This window comes from Anolis carolinensis, chromosome 3, assembly GCF_035594765.1.
Source record: "Anolis carolinensis isolate JA03-04 chromosome 3, rAnoCar3.1.pri, whole genome shotgun sequence".
NCBI classification, from domain to species: Eukaryota; Metazoa; Chordata; class Lepidosauria; order Squamata; family Dactyloidae; genus Anolis; species Anolis carolinensis.
Genome location: NC_085843.1, coordinates 219,321,711 through 219,343,094, shown reverse-complemented (window position 1 = coordinate 219,343,094; position 21,384 = coordinate 219,321,711). Strand labels below are relative to the sequence as shown.

The window sequence follows — 21,384 nt, the reverse complement described above, 5'->3', positions numbered from 1 at the left end:
GCTGTGGATCCCGCTCCATCCCTCCAGCCAGTCCATGGGTCTGATCCTGCAACCCGCCAATCACCTCCCATGCTTTCATTGCCTGTTTCCCCAACACCCAAATCCTCCCTCACACGAGTCCATTCCATGTCGTCCTCCTCCGAGCTGGCCATCTCTTCCTCCAAACCCTCAGAAAAACCCTCAAATGAGTCCTCATCTGTCGGGTCTGTAAACAAATCCCGGAGCCGTTTTCTTTCACGCTCCTCGAAAGAGTCTGACTCTCGAGGAGTCTTATGACCCCTTCTTCTATTACCGGAGCCCGAAGGCTCAACCATAACATTTGGTTCTTACAAAGACCTATGTACAAAGGCTGCATTGTGGTTCACAATTTGAGGCTGTGGGGACCATGGTTTTCTATAGGCATATAGAAAATGGTCATATCAGCATGAGGTCACAATGTACAGACTTTCCCCTTCAAGCAGGCAGCATCAGTGTAGAAAGTCAAAATGGACAGGCATCATTAGCACCAGGAAATAATGATCAACAGCTACTTGTCCTTCAAGGACGTAACATCAGTTTAAAAGACATGTTGGCCAATATCTTTCTTCCTGGTGCTGCCAACAGCAGGAATTACCTGCTACCATTGAGAGAACAGGACTTGTGTGATATGTGTAGAAGCAGGGCAGGAGGAAGTTTGGAGGGGAGGTGATTTGAGAAAGAGACCAGATACTAGGTGATAGGCATGTTACCATTGGGATAGGAGAACAAGAAAGACAAGAAGGGAACTTGTAACTCTGGTGGGCCTGATGAGGTAGTGTTGAAAGGAATAGAACGGTGAGACATAAAGTCTGATACCGTTATGGAAGATAGGCATAAAAGAGCTGGTGAGAACAGCAATGTTGGAAGAACATCCTAGAGAAACAGAAAAAAAAGAGAACATTGTGGACTTATTTGCACCAGTGAGAGAAAAGCAAGAGAAGGAAAGCTAGGCTTGGGATTTGGTGGCATAAAGGAAAGGAATATATAATGTATATGGAAGATTAGCACTTTGGTGAATTTCATGGAAAGAGAGGAGGTGGACCTGGAGGAGGATTTGGATCAAGTGTATGGAGAGACAATATGTACCAGACTCAGTAATGAAATCACTAGATGCAAGAAGAAAGGAGGATGCGACATTAGAGAAGGGAGGGAAAGAAGGCAGAGACAGAGATTTGTGGTGAAAGTGAAAAAAAGGAAAAGTGAAAAAGAAAATTGATAGTGAAAGTTTTTGGAATGTGGGATGAATAGGGAGAAAATTGAGAACTTTGTTAGGGAATAGGAACTAGCTTTGAACTTTGTGGGAAGAAAAGAAAGTATTTTGGTACAGACAAGATGGCGGCGAGGCAGCAGGAGCTTTGCTGAGCTCGGCAGCCAGAAGATCTTTAATCACCGCCAGAATCCTGCCTTTCCGTCTTTAACCCCCCCAAACCCTGTGTCATCTTAAGGGTTGGGGTGTTGGCCCCCTGGTGAGGCTTTGTGCCTGCCAGGTTGAGCCTGGGAGTGACAGGAGAGTTGCAGAAGAGAAGGCAACGCCGGTAAGGCAGAACCTTTGTGGGCCCCGTGAGTTTGTTGCAGGCAAAGTTCCAGGCAAAGTTTAAAACTCCAATACTGCTGTTCTTTTACTGCCCTTCCCTGAGCAATAAACTGGGACTGAAACCCCAGGGAGGCACAGGTCACACAGGAGGAAGTCCTTGTGTTGCAAAAGGGATAAGAGTGAAGAACAAACAAACAGAACAAGCGAAAGGAGCAAACGGGAACCTGGAGTGACAGAGAGGGAAGGAAGGCTCCGCCTGCCATTGCTCTTTGCTGTTAGACGCTGAGACTGCGTTTAAAGAAAATTGAAGCCTTACTGTGCCTACCGTTGGTTGCCTCTAACATCTAGCTGCCAAATTGCCTTCAAGGACCCCTCCATCGTCCCTTTCTCCTCATACCTTGTGGGAAGAACTTTTCTGGGATCAGCTTACTGTAAAACCTGAGGCCTCCACCTGAGCCTGGGCAGAGAACACCATCAGTTGCTGGCTTATTTCCATTCCAGCCGGAGTGTGGGGCACAGAGTCGCTGTGCCAGCTGCTGTTTTACACTGCTGGCCGGTTCCTGCAGCTGCTTCCTGCAGTGTTAGCCATTGCCTATCATTGTCGGTCAGTTTCTGCCAATAGCCACCATTTCCCACTGCACCGCTGTGCCAACCACCATTTCCCGCTGCTGCCACCATTGCCCGCTGCTGGCCATTTCGCCTTGTTTTGCCATCATGAGCCCCTCTCCCTGTGAGTTTATGGGAACCTATGAACTAGACCCCCCTGTCTTTGCACTGTGCACTTTAATATCAAGCTAAGGAGGGGGGGGGAGTTACAAAGCTTTTTAGTGCACTTTATTCTAGTAACTCCTAAAGGGGGGGGGGAGAAAGGAGTGGCTTGTCTACATCTATAGCCAGTGTTCTTGTCTCCAGCTATAGCCAGTGTTAGCCAGATGTTAGAGAATAGGGAGAGGGGCCATGTAGAGGGAGGGGGGATGTCCGCTAGCCGAGGAGCCCCCATTGAAGTTATTCAGGGGAGGAGGAGATGCGGGAAAAGGAGACCAAAATTAATTCGGCCTAGGGAGAGATTTCTTGTAGATTTAAAACGGTCTCCTGATATGGTAAATTTGGATATCCGGGCTGGCGGTCCCTTCGGACTAAAGGTGGTACTGTTGAACGCCAGGTCTGCAAATGAAAAAACCGCAATTATCCAGGATCTTATCCTGGATGAACAGGCAGACCTGGCGTGCATAACGGAGACCTGGCTGGATGAGGCAGGTGGGGTCAATCTCACCCAACTCTGTCCTCCTGGGTACTCCGTGCAGCACCAACCAAGATCCGGAGGGAGGGGAGGTGGAGTCGCAGTGATCTACAAGGATTCCATCCCCCTGACCAGGTGCCCCATCCCGCAGTCAACCTTGTTTGAATGTGTCCACCTGAGGGTGGGTGACCGGGACAGATTAGGGATTCTGCTAGTGTACCGACCACCTCGCTGCACTACAGTCTCCCTGCCTGAGCTAGCGGGGATGGTCTCGGGCCTGGCGTTGGAGTCCCAGCGGCTTATTGTGCTGGGGGACTTCAATGTCCATGCGGAGACCACCCTGACTGGCGCAGCTCAGGACTTCATGGCCACCATGGCAACCATGGGGCTGTCCCAATTGGTATCTGGTCCCACCTACAGAGCAGGGCACACACTTGACTTGGTTTTCTGCCAGGGATGGGAGGAAGGTGGTGGTGTGGAGGAGCTCACCATCACTCCTTTGCCATGGACCGACCATCACCTGATCAGGTTTAGACTCACTGTGCCCCCCAACCTCCGCAGGGGTGGAGGACCTAAAAAAATGGTCCGCCCCCGGAGGCTTATGGATCCGGATGGATTCCTGACGGCTCTTGGGGAGTTTCCCGCTGCCTCGGTTGGTGATCCTGTCGGTGCTCTGGTTGCCCTCTGGAACAAGGAGGCGACTAGGGCAATAGACACGATTGCTCCGGAACGTCCCCTCTCGAGTACCCGAGCTAAACCATCTCCTTGGTTCATCGAGGAGTTGGCAGCGATGAAGCGAAAGAAGAGGGGTCTAGAGCGCGTGTGGCGTTTGAAGCAGAACGAACCAGACCTAGCACGGCTGTGCCTTTATTTAAAGGCATACGCCGCGGCAATAGATGCTGCTAAGAATGTTTTCTTTGCAGCTAATATTGCGTCCGCAAAGAACCGTCCGGCAGAGCTGTTCCGAGTTGTTAGAGGTTTGTTGAATCCCATCTCTCAAGATGGGATCCCTGACAACTCGGCAGCCCGCTGTGAAGCATTTGCTCAGTTCTTTGCGGACAAAGTCGCTCTGATCCGCTCTAGCTTTGACACCATATTAATGGCAGCTTCCGAGGATGTAACACGAGCACCTGCTTGTCCTATTTTGATGGATTCATTTCAATTGGTTGAGCTCGAGGATGTGGACAAGGTGCTTGGAGAGGCAAGGGCTACCACATGCATCCTAGACCCCTGCCCATCCTGGCTGGTGAGAGAAGCCAGAGGGGGATTGGCCGAGTGGGTGAAGGTGGTGGTGAATGCCTCCCTTCGGGAAGGCATTGTTCCAGCGAGCCTTAAATTGGCTGTGATCAAACCGCTGTTGTAGAAGCCATCACTAGATCCCACTCAATTGGACAGCTATCGGCCTATTTCCAATCTCCCCTTTTTGGGCAAGGTCCTGGAACGTGTGGTGGCTGCGCAACTCCAGGCATTCTTGGTTGACACTGATTTTCTGGATCCGGCGCAGTCTGGCTTCAGGCCGGGGCATGACACCGAGACAGCCTTGGTCGCCTTAGTCGATGATCTACGCCGGGAACTGGACAGGGGGAGTGTGTCCCTGCTGGTTCTGCTGGACCTCTCAGCGGCCTTCGATACCGTCGATCACGGTATCCTTCTGGGACGCCTCGCGGGAATGGGACTTGGAGGTACTGTTCTGCAGTGGCTCCACTCATTCCTGGAGGGTCGGTCCCAGATGGTGTCATTGGGGGACGCCTGCTCGGCTCCACAACCGTTGACTTGTGGGGTCCCGCAGGGGTCAGTACTGTCCCCCATGTTGTTTAACATCTACATGAAGCCGTTGGGAGAGATCATCCGGAGTTTTGGGGTGAGGTGTCATCTGTACGCAGATGATGTCCAGCTCTGTCACTCCTTCCCACCTGTCACTAAGGAGGCTGTCCAGGTCCTGAACCGGTGTCTGGCCGCTGTGTCGGACTGGATGAGGGCTAACAAATTGAAACTGAATCCAGACAAGACAGAGGTCCTCCTGGTCAGTCGCAGGGCTGAACAGGGAATAGGGTTACAGCCTGTGTTGGACGGGGTCACACTCCCCCTGAAGACACAGGTTCGCAGTCTGGGGGTTCTCTTGGACTCATCGCTGAGCCTGGAGCCTCAGGTTTCAGCGGTGGCCAGGAGAGCCTTCGCACAACTCCGCCTTGTGCGCCAGCTGCGCCCGTTCCTTGGGAGGTCTGACTTGGCCATGGTGGTCCACGCTCTGGTTACAGCTCGTTTGGATTACTGCAACGCGCTCTACGTGGGGCTGCCTTTGAAGACGGCCCGGAAGCTCCAGCTAGTACAACGGGCGGCAGCCAGATTAATAACTGGGGCGGCTTACAGGGAGCGTACTACCCCCCTGCTAAGCCAGCTCCACTGGCTGCCAATATGCTACCGAGCCCAATTCAAAGTGCTGGTTTTGACCTACAAAGCCCTAAATGGTTCTGGTCCAATTTACCTGTCCGAACGCATCTCCTCCTATGAGCCCACGAGAACCTTAAGATCATCCGGGGAGGCCCTGCTCTCGATCCCACCGGCCTCACAAGCACGGCTGGTGGGGACGAGAGACAGGGCCTTCTCGGTGGCGGCTCCTCGGCTGTGGAACTCCCTCCCCAGTGACATCCGGCAGGCTCCATCCCTTTTGGGGTTCAGGAAGAAGCTGAAGACCTGGCTATGCGCGCAAGCGTTTAATGAATGAACTCAGTTAGCATTGACATGGATCGGATTAAGGCTTTTGCACAAGGTCTGATGGATGATTGGTATATATATTTGGTGTTGCATTGTTTTAAATTTTTATATATTGTATTTTATTATGTTATTTAATTATTTTAACTGTTTTATTCTTATTTTATTGTATTATGATGTACTGGTAGTGATCCTACCAGTTGTGTAAGCCGCCCTGAGTCCCCTCGGGGAGAAGGGCGAGGTAGAAATATTGGAAATAAATAAATAAATAAATAAATTTTAAAATAGGCTCCATAATTTGGGCTTTGTTGGAATTTTGATTTTAATTTTTAGATTATGATTCTTGTGCTAATGGGAATGGGTGAATTTTTTACTGGGAAGGGTAAGGTTGTATATGAATGTCTTGAACCCAAAGGAGGGGAGGTTACTGCAACTGGAGGGGTGGAAGGGAGAAACAATTATTGTAGGCAGTGTTCAGAAGTATATGTGTTTTATGTGTACATATATGTGTAGATTTTGGGAGGGGAAGCAATCATACCATAATGATTTGTATTTGATCTTGATTAAAAGTGTTGTTTTCCCAATATGATTGTTTTAAAAAATAAAAAGTTTGGGAATGTTAAAAAAGAGGGGGGGAAAGGAAGGAAAGGAAGGAAGGGAGGGAGGAAGGGAGGAAGGAAGGGAGGAAGGAAGGAAGGAAGGAAGGAAGGAAGGAAGGAAGGAAGGAAGGAAGAGAAATAGCTCCAGCAATATGTTTTGCGGACAGGTGAGGTGGGCAGTTGAATAGGGGAAGGAAAGGAATGAGTGAGTGAGCGTAGTGAAAGAACATTTGAAAATACTCAAAAGATGCCACAAAAACATGCATTTTGAGTGTTGAGGACATTTGATAGGAAGAATCCTTGGCTTATGAGTTTGGAAATTTTTCAAGGCAAAAATCACATGTGGTTGTTTTGCACAGAAAAAAGCATTTTCTGTACAGGATTTAATATTTCTGCATGTAATATTGTTTTCCACGCAGAAAATGCTGTTTTTGGTGAGTAAAATATTGTTTTCTACACAAAGAAACCATGTGCCTGTTGTGCGCAGAATTAGTTCCAAATTGCAAATAGCCTTCAAAACATGTGGTTTTTGAAGGCTTTCTCATAACAGGAAGAAATTTGCTGAAATAATTCACTACTACCTCCAAGAAGAAAACCTAATGGAAAATTACACACTCCCTCTAATTAGGACTTTGTTTTTCTTGTTTTTTAATGTAAAAACATAGTCTGGATGACCATGTCTTTTGTGGCCAAATTTGGTGTGTTTTGGTTGTGTACTTTTGTTGTTTAAGTTAAGGGGAAAACTATCATTTTATATATATATATATATATATATATATATATATATATATATATATATATATATAATGTTCTGATAGTTTTCCCCTTAACTTAAACAACAAAAGTATACACACACACACATATTCTACCTCATATTATCAATAAGCAAAATAGAAATGAACTCCTTGAAATGTGTTTTAATCTGCCATTTCTATTGTAGCCTTGAAACCTGTTATTGTAAAATTTATGATTAAATATTAATGATAAAAGCCTAAGATGTAGAGCAGATATCAAAGGCATGTTGTGACAGATCTACTTAGCTCCCCACATATGGACGATCTTATGAGCTGTCTCTCGTGATCTTGTACAAGATGTGGAAACCATGACATTTAATTACAGATATATTAGAAAATGTCTCAGGCTGCAAGTGGAACAAAACCTAGTAATAGATTAATATTTTCCTCTATTGTCCTCTGTTACACAGGACCTTAGATTTTTGTGATGGTGAAAGATTGTGTATGTCATACAGTTCAAACTGCTGGAAAGAGCAAAAATACTTTTCTACTGTGCTAAAGTGTCAATTTCTTTCCTATACTCCATTAATCTATTTTTGAACAGTTCACATCTTAGCTATTAATTATGAATTATACTGCATTGTCAGTAGTCAGTCCTGGAATGAATTATGCTAATGTTGAATGATGACCACCTGCATTTAAAAACATTGTAGTTCTTTTAGATTAGAAAGACTGATTTTATTGTTTTAGCATTCTTAGTACAATGCTACCAACAGATCCATGTTTCCAGAGATGTTGACAACTGGACTATATTTTCGTCTTTATTAAAAATCAAAGATATGTGTTATGTTTATTCCTAAAAGGATTTATAACAAGTGTGGTGAACTGTGAGGATCTTCAGATATTGTCAATCACCAACTTTCATCATTCATTGGAACTGATTATGTTGGTTCTGCATGATGGGAATTCTAGTCCAACAACACGCACAGATCTACACAATCCCCCTGCCCCCATATAAAGTACATAAACTAAAAATTAACAGACTTCTTGATGTCTTACAATCAGTTTCCATCAGTTCCAGTTAGATCAGATCCGCATGTAAGGATAAGAAAACTGGAAAATAAAGCATGCTAATAGAGGGAGGGGATTTTGCAGTGCTAGAAAAGTTATACAAATGCAACTAAACATCAGAAAAACAAACACATGAGACAAAAAGAAGACTGAACTATTCAAAACAAAATAACTAAAACTAAGACTGGATCCGTTTATCTGCTTTGAACTGGATTATATGGCAGTGCAGATTTATAGAATCCAGTTCAAAGCAGATAATGTGAATTATCTATTTCGATATTCTGGATAATATGGCAGTGTAGATCCAGCCTAGGATTATTGTACTTTGGACATATCATAAGATAACAAAATGCACATTGAAGACAATAATGTTTAAAAAGTTGAAGGCAACAAGTGAAGTGGAAAACTCATTATGAGTAGACTAACTCAAAGGGAGCCATAGCTGTGAATGTCTAAGACCCAAACTAGGCTGTTAATAATGACTTATTTAATTCATAGAATCACCAGATGTTCATTAAGTTGACTTTATGAAACCTAACAATTAACTCTCTATATAAAAGAGTGATGGCATCAGGGCAGCAGACAAAACAACAAAACTACAGGCCCCCCAACCTCGAAATTTGACAACACAACCCGTAATCCATGGCTCTAGGTTGATACAAAAAAAAAAGAAAATAAAAAAGTCCTAATTACAGGGAAAGAAATAATAGTTTTTATCCAATTGCTGCCAGTTTGAAGGCTAAGTTCCGCCCACTTGGTCTCCTAGCAACCTACTCAGCCCAGGGGACAGGCACTCACTTTTAGGTCTCTTCCACAGATTATCAGATTTTAACTGGATTATATGGCAGTGTAGACTCAAGGCCCTTCCACACAGATATATAACCCATTTAGATTCTTATATTATCTGCTTTGAACTGGATTATCTTGACTCCACACTGCCATATAATCCACTTCAGTGTGCATTTTATCCACCTGTGTAGAAGGAGCCTCATATAATCCAGTTCTATGCAGATAATATAACATTATCAATATACAGTAGAGTCTCACTTATCCAACATAGACAGGCTGGCAGAACATTGGATAAGTGAATATGTTGGATAATAAGAAGGGATTCAGGAAAAGCCGATTAAACATCAAATTAGGTCATCATTATACAAATTAAGCACCAAAGCATCATGTTTTCCATGCACAGTAATGCTATGTAGTAATTACAGTAGAGTCTCACTTATCCAACACTTGCTTATCCAATGTTTTGGATTATCCAACACATTTTTGTAGTCAATGTTTTCAATTGACTACAATATTTTGGTGCCAATTTTGTAAATACAGTAATTATAACATAACATTGCTGCGTATTGAACTACTTTTTCTGTCAAATTTGTTGTATAACATGATGTTTTGGTGATTAATTTGTAAAATCATAACCTATTTTGATATTTAATAGGCTTTTTCTTAATATCTCCTTATTATCTAACATATTCACTTATCCAACGTTCTGCCGGCCCGTTTATGTTGGATAAGTGAGACTCTACTGTACTGTATTTACAAATTTACCACCAAAATATCACAATGGATTTAAAACACTGACTACAAAAACATTGAGTACTAAAAGGCAGACTGTGTTGGATAATCCAGAACATTGGATAAGTGAATGTTAGATAAGTGAGATTCTACTGTAATATGAAATAATTACTGTGATAGAACAATACAGAACAATATAATTTCTAAAACCAGGACAGTAAATAAAGAACAACACTCTGAAAAGCAGGGAAATTGGAAATTCCACAAAGGAAACAATCAGGGCCAGCTAATATCTCCCAAGAAACGATTCTTCCAGAAAGAAAGCTGAGAAGGGAGTGAAGCAGTGTGTCATTATTATTATTATTATTATTATTATTATTATTATTATTATTATTGTGTTGCTGTGAACTGTGAAAATGAATACAATCTGGCTCCAAGTATTCAAAAACACTAAAATCTGAATATATAAAAATTACTGTGGTGTAATAAAACAGAACAATACAATCTCTAAAATCAGAACTCTAAATAAAGAACAACACTCTGAAAACAGGGGAATTCCACACAAGAAACAATCAGGGCCAGCTAACACCTCCCAACAAAGTATTCTCATCACCAAAGTTTGGCAAATCATCTGTTTTCTCAGGGCCACAGACAGTAGAAGCACATAAAATATCGCAAACAACACCACTCTGAAAACAAGGGAATTCCAGACAGAAAACAATCAGGGCCAGCTAACACCTCCCAACAAAAACTTCACTCAGGGAGGAAACAGCCAGGCTTTAAAGCTGCAAGGCCATTACATGCTAATCATTTTCCCTAATTGCAGCATTCATATTGCCTCCAACAGACAAAAAAACCCCAGAAATATTGTATATTCACATCCTTTAGGAAATAATATCACCTGATTGCGCAGCATGTTAACGCGCTGAGCTGCTGAACTTCTGGACCAAAAGGCCACAGGTTTGAATTGGGGGAGCAGAGAGAGCCCCCACTGTTAGCCCCAGCTTCTGCCAACCCAGAAGTTCGAAAACATGCAAATGGGAGTAGATGAATAGGTACTGCTCCGGCGGGAAGGTAACTGCGCTCCATGCACTCATGCCGGCCACATGACCTTGGAGGAGTCTACGGACAACACCACCTCTTTGGCTTAGAAATGGAGTTGAGCATCAACCCCAGAGTCAGACACGACTGGACTTAATGTCAGGGGAAAACCTTTACCCTTTATCTTAACTACCACCAATTCCTCAATACTTTATTTCCGATATCACCACAGCAACGCATGGCTGGGCACAGCTAGTAATATATAAATTGTAAAGCAGTCTTAAAACTGAAAAGAACCTCTCAAATACCCTGTTTGATGTAATGAAACACTATTTGCTTTCACAGTTGCCATTAAAGTGGTTGACAACCTTTGATTAAAAACATGAATTAAATATAAATAGAATATAACCGAACAGATGATATCAGAAATCATGACGCTGTATATGAATAATAACAATGAAAGCGAGATGCACTATGGCACCCAAACCAACCAGAACTTACAAAAAGGAGAAAGAACAAATGCAACAATACATCTACCCTTAGCTGGTGAAATGTTGCACTTTGGTGGTTAATTTCTATGTAAGTGCATTTTTAAAAAGTAGTTCATTAATTACGAGCAATGTATCAAATACCTCTTTTGCTAATATGTTAAGAATAATGTCAATGTGCTAATTCTAACATTAAATTTGAGTTACTTCTAGAATGATAGAACCACACATTTGGGAGAGAACACAAGGGTCATCCAATCCAACTTCTAGACAGTCATATTCCATACTCAATGAAAGTACCCAAGGCACCATGCAATTCTCCTTTAGTTGCCATTCTATTATTGTGATATAACTAGAAAAAGCTCCTTGCCTGTCAGAGAAAGGAATTTTTGTTTTGTTTCATAGCATTTTCATCAGTTGAGTTCTTGGAAAACAAGACTATTTCTAGGTGTTCTTTGGAACCACCTTTTCATTTGCTACTCACACTGCTTTTCGTTCTTCCTCATTTCTTAACATTAACCAATGACTATAGGACAAGGGAATGCATACATGATCATATGACATCATGTATGACATTGTAATACTTCAGGTTCCTCAAGGCTGCTGTTGTCCAGTTGTGTTAGATACTTTCTAGGAATGATGGGAGCCTAGCATTTTCAGAAAGCACCATTAGGGAAGGTTAAAGAGCATGAGGTCTCAGAGGGCAGCATCACCATGGGAATTTTGGATGATAGAAACTCTTACATGTGCCCATAAGCCCAGAGTCATCCTGTAGAATGATGCACCACTCAGCTTTGCTGAACAAATAACACAGGAACTTTTACTGAATCCAAGAGATCAACAGAATAATAATATTTACAATAGTCCCTCTGATTGCTTACAGAAATCAGCAGTCACAAACAGTCCTTTCTTAGTCCATAAATCTGCTTCAATGAAGATCAGCACCAAACAAGGCCTCAGAAATAGTCAGGCCTCTCTGAGTACCGAGCCATCTTCTTTTCAGCCAGTACTCAGAAAACTCATGCGCGCGCGCACACACACAAAGAAACCTGTTCAAACCAGTTTTCCAGCAGCAGGACAGCAACAGTTGCAAACCTATTCCCAGGTCCTTGCAAACTCAGCCAATCTGCTTCATGCATTTGATTTTCCAGTTAACACACGTATAGTATCTTTTGCAAACCATGACACTATCCCCTCACTGCATCCCCTATCCTTACTCACAAGATAAATTAAAATGTACCCTTTTGGAAATCTTCCCATGCTTTCTTTCAGAACCCAGGAAACACCTTTATAAAACAAGAAAACCTTTTAAAAATAGAATGTAAACTACTTTTTTGAATTCTTGGCTTTACAAAGACCTCTCCTGAACCTCAAATACCTGGGGGGGGTGTCCAAAACAAAATGTCCCCTATAAAGTTATTCCAATTTCAAAGGCAGATGGGGGCCTTTCAGAACCTCAAACATTGTCTTAAATACATACTTTTCTCACTAGGGACCACTTCACAAAGGCTAAAAATCGGCAGTGGTGGGTTTTTTTCCAATTGAGAAAGTGCCCCAAACCCCCCCCCCAAAAAAAACCCCAAAACCCTGCCACCACCAAAAAAATAGCCGGCAGCGAGAGATGGGAGGCATCCTGTCTTTTCATAGATATGATTCTTTGTAGAGTAGGGAATCCTGTGCATAACAAGAAGTATTTATGAAACAGTTTTTCAAGAAAGAATATGGAAGGGTTTAGAATATATAATATTTTAAAAACCCTAAAGTATAGAGAAGGCATTCACGAGGGAGGGAAATGTGAGATCTTAATTCTGGGATTGGTGCACATTGTAACCGCTAGCACTCAAGAAACCAAAGGCCGTGACTTGCTAAAATGTCATCTTCCATCCCACTGTTCCCCTGCAGAAACATTCCTTTGATTATGGAGTTTCTTTTGTTAAGTTTGACCTTATACTTTACATTTTTAAAAAAGAAATTAATAATAACAGTAGGAGTTTCTACTTTAATGTAAAGGTGGAAATAGCAAGACATTCTCTCAAATGCCTGCAAAAGTTCTTCAAATTTTGCCTGGAGCTTTGTAAAAAGTTTGAGTGATATGAAAAGAGAGTACAGTTCTCCTTTATTACTGGACTAGGTTGTATGCCTTCTAGACATTTCCAACTTATCTTAAATCTAAGGTAACCCTATCACAAGGTTTCTTCTGAGGCTGAAAGGGTGTGTGACACGCTGAAGATCACCCAGTGTGTTTTTATGGTATACCAAGTCCAGTGCTCAAACTACTACACTACACTGGCTCTGAGATACAACTTTCTTTTTAATTTGGAAATGGGGACAAGTTGGGTTTTTGGCTTACTTTAGTGTAACAGAAGGTGTCTAAGAATTCATTTCTCATTTCTTTTTCTTATCTAAAAATAAGCTGCCTTCTTTTATTTGTTCCATTCAAAGCAGGCCACAAAGCTTTCTCTTTTTTTGCCTTTGGAGACTGCGTTGGAAGACTGCCTGGAACACGCTATATTCTATTCCAAACAAATATATGTCTCCACCTCATCTTGCGAGGGGTGAATGTTTCCCCACTCATTTGTTTTCAAATTTGAGTTTGCTGAAAAGTGTAACTTCCATTATCATCATCATCATCTAAAATAAGTTATATAATTCCTTTCTTTTTTCTATTTCTTGGATGTGTTTTTATCCCCATACTTTTTTTTTATTCTACCTTTATTTCCCAACATTTCTCCTTTCATTCCTTCCATCACATGCTAAGCTTAGCATCCTTCTTTTTCCAGACTCCCCTTAGTCTTTCTTTCAACCTCAGAATCTGTGGGAGCTTGGGTGCATAGTCCAAATGATACATTTATAGAGAAAAGAACATCTTGTTGTAGTTCCAAATATAGACAGGGATCCTGGGGAGCATACTCCCATCGTATCTTATCTAAAGAGGTCATTATAAAGAGTACTCAGTTCAACACATAGTGAACCCAGTTCTGAACTTTACATTGTTAGTTTAGAACTTGAATAACAGCAAAGATGGCAGGGCAACATAATGACATTAATATTTGGAACACCTCTATGAGATTTGAAGACCATCCATACATCAAGCCTATTTGGAAGAAGAATTGGAGCAAGAGGGCCTTGAGAAAACCTGGGAGAGATGGAATCATCAGGGCAATTATAAAATTACTAATCAGATGCTCAGTATTTGATCAGCAACTCTTCAGAAGAAACCCATCTCAGTTAAGAGGTAGAGATCAATGTCTGGCTTCTCAGATTGGGTTGAATTATTCCCTTGCTCTAGTTACTGATATGTGGTAGGCACAGCTCCACACCAAGTGTTGTTTTTTCTCTCTCAGTAGTTACTGCTGCGCATGACTCCTCACTTGGCTTGAAGTTGACTAAAATGATGTTCCATCATTAATTTATAAATGTTTTTCTTTCCTTTTACTGAAATTTTTAGCACCTTTCACATGTGTGTATTGTCTTCAATGATCATTTGGAGTTGGAGAAGACCTCTATTGGTCTTATTCCTGATATTCCTCTCTTCTCCCATCTGTTCATAGTGAGACCTGTGCACACACAACTTTTGACTCTGATATTCTCCACATCATACATATGTGAAAGAAGGTCTGTTTCTGCCCCTGTTACTCACCTTTTCCGCTTTTTCTATGTTGTTAGTTATTACACTTTCTTTTTATTCATGCATTTCCTTTATTACCCACCCATGAAGCCATACTCAAGTGTTCTTAGAACACAGTCTAAGGATTCTAGGGATTCTAAGGATCAGTTCTAGGAGATATGAAGTAACAATAAGCTGTGCTAAATGCTTACATTTCTTTGACAAGTTATCATATTAAGGAAGAACTCACTGGAAGGATCCACAGCTATGAATGTGTAAGAAATCAACTGTTCTGAATCTTTTGTTTTAATTTTGTACAATTCTCCACATCATTCCAAAATGGATGTGGCTTGGATGGACTTTCCTTTCAGAATCTGTCCATTTCAGTGCCTATGGGATTGACTGTAGAATAAAAAGAACATACCAGTACAATACATACATTTAAAAAGTATGAATAGACAAATATTGAATTCAAAAGCATGGTAAAATTTGCATTAGTTAATTGGGGATGTGGGGGTGTAACAATCAATAGTTTACATGTTCCTGTATGAAATGGATTTGATCTGAAGGTGGGGAATAGTCAAATCATTGAAGCAGACCTAACTGTCCATCCCCACTCCCATTTCATTTCTATAATAAGCTTGAATGTTGGGACTTCTCAGCTGATAAAAACAGTGGTTCTCAATCTGTGGGTCCCCAGATGTTTTGACCTTCAACTCCCAGAAATCCTAACAGCTGGAAAACTGGCTGGGACTTTTGGGAGTTGCAGGCCAAAACACCTGGGGACTCACAGGTTGAGAACCACTGGATTAAAAGAAAGGAACCAGGAGTGATTATTCCAATATGAGTGTAACAAAAAGAGCAAGATCCATCCTTCTGCTTTCATATATTTTCAGCCATCTTGAGTCCCCTTTAGGGATGAGAAGGGTGAGGTATAAATATGGTAAATAATAACAAATATTTTCTTCTTTCTTCCTAAAAGATCCTTTTGTCCTTGTTTTATGTAGATGTGCCTTCTTCCCCCAACTCCATCTTCCAATGGTACTAGAATTATTATAATTCTAGCTGGAAATCATTTTCATAATCAGAACTATTAGATAATCTGAATTTTCTTTTGAAAAGAATGCGACAGGTAATTATAATACAGTTCCCTCATCTGTTTGACCAGCATATGGAAAGCATCTGTTTTCAAAGTGTATAATGCAAAACCCAAACAACAGTAATTTCTTTAATTAGAGATAGCCCTGGAAATCAGAACATGAAAGTTTAAGATAAGCAACACAGTTCACCTCTGTTTGAAGTGGAAATATGCCGTGGGCTCCTCAGCATACTTAATGTGTGATCAGTTTGTGTACAGAGCTTTAAAATGTATTAGGAAGACCAACTGGTGTGATCAGAGATCTGAAGGGGCATGTCTTGTCAAACTGAGTATTTTATTTCTATCTTGCTGATATTCTATCTTGCTGATAAAGAATACTATTCAAATATTTAACAATGTTCATTTGATTTGATTTAATTTACGTAGTGATATACAGGCAGTCCTCTAGTTACACATATTTAACTTACAAACAACTCATAGTTAAGAATGGGAGTGAAACAACAGGAAGTGAGGGAAATCGATTACTCAAAAGGGAAAATAACTCCTGGAAGAGTTAACATGGGAAAACGGTGACTCTTTTGAGGCCTGGTTCCGTGGTATATTAATCACCTTCTTGACATCACCTAGCTGCCAGACCTGTCAATCTAATTACCCATGCAATCAAACTAGTTCCTCTCAAACCAGCTCCAAACTGAATTATAGAGTCAGTACAGAAGCACCCTACAACTCTCATGATTCAATTGCATGAAATTATGGCAGCTGAATTGGTGACAAACTACATTAATATTGCAATGTGGATATACCAAGGATCTCAGTGACTCAAAGCACCAGCTGAGTGCACAAAATAACTGGTTTTGCTTCTCTGTTGCTTTCTCCATGTAGGAAAAAGGGAGGAGCAAAGCAACCATATCATGATCTTGAGGTTTTCAATCAGTCTTTCTCCTGTCTTCACTTCTCAATTGGAAGGCAGAGATTTGAAGATGAGAAGAGTTTGTGAAAGAGGATGGGAGCTTCCCTTAACCTGCAGTCCAGATAGGCTATGCTGGCAGATCCCATTTGAAAGCCAAGCTTGATTTATGAGGAAGATCTAACCAGCTGATAAGAAGGCATCTTTGGAGAGTCAATTTCCTTTACTGAGTTTTCATGGAAAATAGATATAGCAATTTTATTCTCAAATTTGATTAGATTATATTTATACTCAATAGGCAATAACTGATCTGTGTTATCATTAAATCACTGTTATGACATTTTTTTACTGCCTTGTAGTGCTTTATGTGGAGCCCCGGTGGCAAAGTGTGTTAAAGCACTGAGCTTCTGAACTTGCAGACCGAAAGGTCGCAGGTTCATAGAATCATAGAATCATAGAATAGTAGAGTTGGAAGAGATCTGATGGGCCATCCAGTCCAACCCCCTGTCAAGAAGCAGGAAATCGCATTCAAAGCACCCCTGACAGATGGCCATCCAGCCTCTGTTTAAAAGCCTCCAAAGAAGGAGCCTCCACCACAGTCCAGGGGAGAGAGTTCCACTGCCGAACAGCTCTCACAGTCAAGAAGTTCTTCCTGATGTTCAGGTGGAATCTCCTTTCCTGTAGTTTGAAGCCATTGTTCCGCATCCTAGTCTGCAGGGCAGCAGAAAACAAGCTTGCTCCCTCCTCCCTATGACTTCCCTTCACATATTTGTACATGGCTATCATGTCTCCTCTTAGTCTTCTCTTCTGCAGGCTAAACATACCCAGCTCCTTAAGCCGCTCCTCATAGGGTTTGTTCTCCAGACCTTTGATCATTTTAGTTGCCCTCCTCTGGACACTTTCCAGTTTGTCAACATCTCCCTTCAACTGCGGTGCCCAGAATTGGACACAATATTCCAGGTGTTCTTAATCTGTAAATCCAATAGGCTTCCCCCCGGAGGAGAGATCTTTTAATATCTGTGTTGCTTGTCACGTGTAATTTCTCCAAGGCGAAGAATTTAAAATTATTACAAGGCTGAGATTTCTCATTGAAGTGTGTGTATAATGTTGAATCAATACTCCTCCTTCTAATTCTTGAACAATGTTCTTGTATTCTGATTCTTAAGGATTTGGTGGTCATCCCAATGTATAACAGATTGCAAGGGCATTAGATCACATATATAATGTTTTCGGATGAACATGTCATGTAGTTTTTTAAATTGATCCTGTTGTTTAGTGTTGGGTGTGAAAATTGTTTTATGTTAAAAGTTTGTAAATAACCATCGCAATGTCCACACTTAAAATTACCTAAGGTGGGGCTCCTTAACTCCGTGTTGGGTGTTTTAAGATCAGAGTAGATTAAGATATCTTTTAGGTTCTTGGATCTTCTATGGACTATAATAGGTGTCTGTTGACATCCAGGGATATCCTGTATGAGGTGCCAATGTTTATTGATGATTCTGCATATGTGGGGGTTTGCGAGGTTAGTGTGATGGGGCAAATGATTCTGTTTTGTTGTTGTTTAGGTTGATATTTTAGCAAAGAACTTGTATCAGTCTGCTGAGATTTCTGAAGGGCCAGGTTGAGTATGTTATCCGACAGCCTCTTGCCTTAAGCTTATTGTTAAGAGAATGAGCTGCTGCAAGATAATCATCTTGTCTGCTATTGTTCTCCTTAAGTCTAAGTAATTGAGAGTATGGGAGGTTGAATTTCAATGAGTGGTGGTGGAAACTCTTAAAGTGTAAGGTCGAATTTTTGTCATCGGTACAGTAATTTGAATTCATTATGAGACTTTCACCAGTTTTGGTTGTTTGATTGAGAACTTTTAGTTCCAACCCGAGTATAATTCAGTTTAAGCTCAAAGGAAATCCTTTCGTGACTGTGAAGACTTGTATATTTACTTTATTGTTCTGATATATTTAGAAAAGTGTTATTTCATTGTTAATCCTATATGATTTCAGAGGACTTAGTGTTGATTTGTATAGCGTGATACATATATTTTATCTATTTTATTTATTTATTATTTAAACATATATGCCGCCACTCCCCAAGGGCTCGGGGCGGCTTACAAGAAAGGCTAAAATCTAACAATTTAAAAACATCTTTAAAATATCTTTTAAAAAATCTTAAAAACACTCCCCCAGGGCTCGGAGTGGCTTACAAAAACAGCTAAAATCTAAGCAATTTAAAAACAGCAATAGTGTAGGTCAAAAGCCTGCCGAAACAGGTGTGTCTTACATGCCCTGCGGAAGACTGATAAGTCCCGCAGGGCACGAACTTTAGGTGGCAGAGTGTTCCAGAGTGATGGCGCCACTGATGTAAAAAGCACTACATCTAGTTGCTGTTAGGCGCAAGGTCTTAAAACTGGGAACTTCCAATAGATCTTGGTCCTCCGAACAGAGGGATCTCTGGGGTTGGTAGGGGGTACTATAATATACACATTGTGTACTACAAATGTATTAGACCATTATTGTTTATATTTTGATGTATTGTTTGCCATAGACATCTGTCTTTTTCACTACAGAAGGGAAAGGATCACAGGAATTGTGTTTTCTTAAGCCCTTGCCTTAAATCCAGGTCTCCTTGAAAGACAGAAGAAAAAGGATCACAAAAAGGGTGGTTTCTTAAGTCCAATGCCGGAAAGGGGAGCCTCATAAGTTCCCCATTGCCACCAATGGGTCAGATCTTCCCGGATCTTTTGGTTGCCAAGCTGAAAACAGTTTTTTTTTCCTTTAACCGGTTTTGGGGTGCTCCCAAAAATGGACCCAGATACCCACGAAAGTTTGGATACCAAAAATGGATCATGGTCGAGGCGAATTGCACAACCCTAAGGATTACTATAAAGGGAATTATTAAGTGAATCACTCTTAATTGGCATGTCATCCTTAATTGATGGACAAATTTATTTTGGATATACCTCTGGTTATAACACTGGTTATAAGTGTCTTCCTCCTTCCTTCTGTATTTTCCATCATCTGGGATCTCTTCACACTGCAACTAGAACACCATGATTGCACTATCTGTCATGGCTAAGTCCCATGGAATCCTAACATATGGAGATCATTGAGGACCAGTAAGAATTCTCAGGCCCCTTCTACACTTCCATATAATTCAGATTATCAAACCAGATAATCCACATTATCTGCATTGAACTGGATTATATGAGCCTACACTGCCATATAATCCAGTTCAAAGCAGATAATCTGGATTTTATATGGCAATGTAGAAGGCCCTTTGTTTCAACAACTAGAAAGCCCCTGGATTGTATGGGATACATTCATTGCAGTTAAACAAGAATCCTATCACAATATTATGTTCTTTTTACCTGAGGTTAGGTGTGTGCTTTTTCAAAATTAAAAGATAATTATTTAAAATAATTCTACAATAATCTTTTTTGTTCTCTTTCTCTATTTATTCAATTAACAGTGATTCCAGAATTTATTACACAAGTCAATACAGCACTGGGAAATTTAAGCAGAAATACAATTCACCTATTTGATGACAATCAGTTTGTTGACATCTCTAAGAAGGTCTATGACACAATTCATGATATTAGATGTTCAGTTATGATGATTCGGGTAAGTGTCTTTATTCTTTCATTGATTAGCAGTTAACATAAATTTGACAACCTTTCTGCTTTATAGCATGCATTTGTGTGTGAGGTGAGCATGGCCTGGGCAAATATCAATTCAAGAGATAAAGCCTTCCATAAGAACTGTGGCTCAGGTCCTATATCAGCCTGGGCAGTTGTAGCCCTGTCATCACCTTAGTGTAATCTACAAAACAAAAGAGTAATACAAATAAACCAGACCTGTTCTCCATTTTAACCTCCCAAAGTCAAGGGGAGAGTCATGATTTTCATTTTTTTTATCCTACTATATTCTATTTCACTTCTACTACTTTATAAATATAATTCACTCATGAGGCCTTAATACCATTCAGTTGTGTATTTGAAGAAGTGGATTAACATCCATGAAAGTTCCTGCTAAAATAATAAAAAGTTAGTCCCAAAGGTGCTGCCACCCCCCCCCCCCCCCTTGCCGGCTCCCTTCCTCCTTTTTATGCTGCAAAGGACTAACATAGATACAGTAGAGTCTCACTTATCCAAGCCTCGCTTATCCAAGCTTCTGAATTATACAAGCCATTTTTGTAGTTAATGTTTTCAATATATCATGATCTTTTGGTGCTAAATTCATAAATACAGTAATTACAACATAACATTTTTGCGTATTGAACTACTTTTTCTGTCAAATTTGTTGTATAACATGATGTTTTGGTTCTTAATTTGTAAAATCATAACCTAATTTGATGTTTAATAGGTTTTTCCTTAATCCCTCCTTATTATCCAAGATATTCGCTTATCCAAGCTTCTGTCGGCCCGTTTATGTTGGATAAGTGAGACTCTACTGTACTTTAAAAACTTGGGCATATGATATGATGACCTATGTGCATTGTGTGAAAGATGTAACTGTGTCTTTAGCAATATAAGGAAGGCATTCACAGCTCTCCACTTTCCAACCATACGTATCACAGGATAGGAAGGTTCTCATAACCAAAATAGTTTATACTTTGATACAATACTCGCATTTGAGTGTTTAGAAGAAGAAAAATAAACATATGGGGGAGTATGCTGGATTCTCCCTCTGTGCTTTCACATTCCATGTGTGGGAAGCAATAGTCTGAAGAAGCCTCCTATATGTGGGAAGCCTCTACGGACAACTGTCATGACCTCCTCATGACTAGATTATTGAGAGAAGAAGCAAGACTACTCCAG

General features: G+C 41.0%; 1 protein-coding gene across 4 annotated transcripts in view; it reads left to right on the top strand.

The window, feature by feature from the left end:
• Positions 1-21,384, top strand: part of ctnna3 (catenin alpha 3) — a 1,223,202-nt gene that overhangs the window by 970,612 nt on the left and 231,206 nt on the right. For all 4 annotated transcript variants that reach the window (XM_062977502.1, XM_062977500.1, XM_062977501.1 and 1 more), the window contains one exon: positions 20,037-20,188. In XM_062977502.1, coding sequence (XP_062833572.1) covers positions 20,037-20,188 — 152 coding nt within the window. The remainder of the gene's footprint in view (positions 1-20,036; positions 20,189-21,384) is intronic.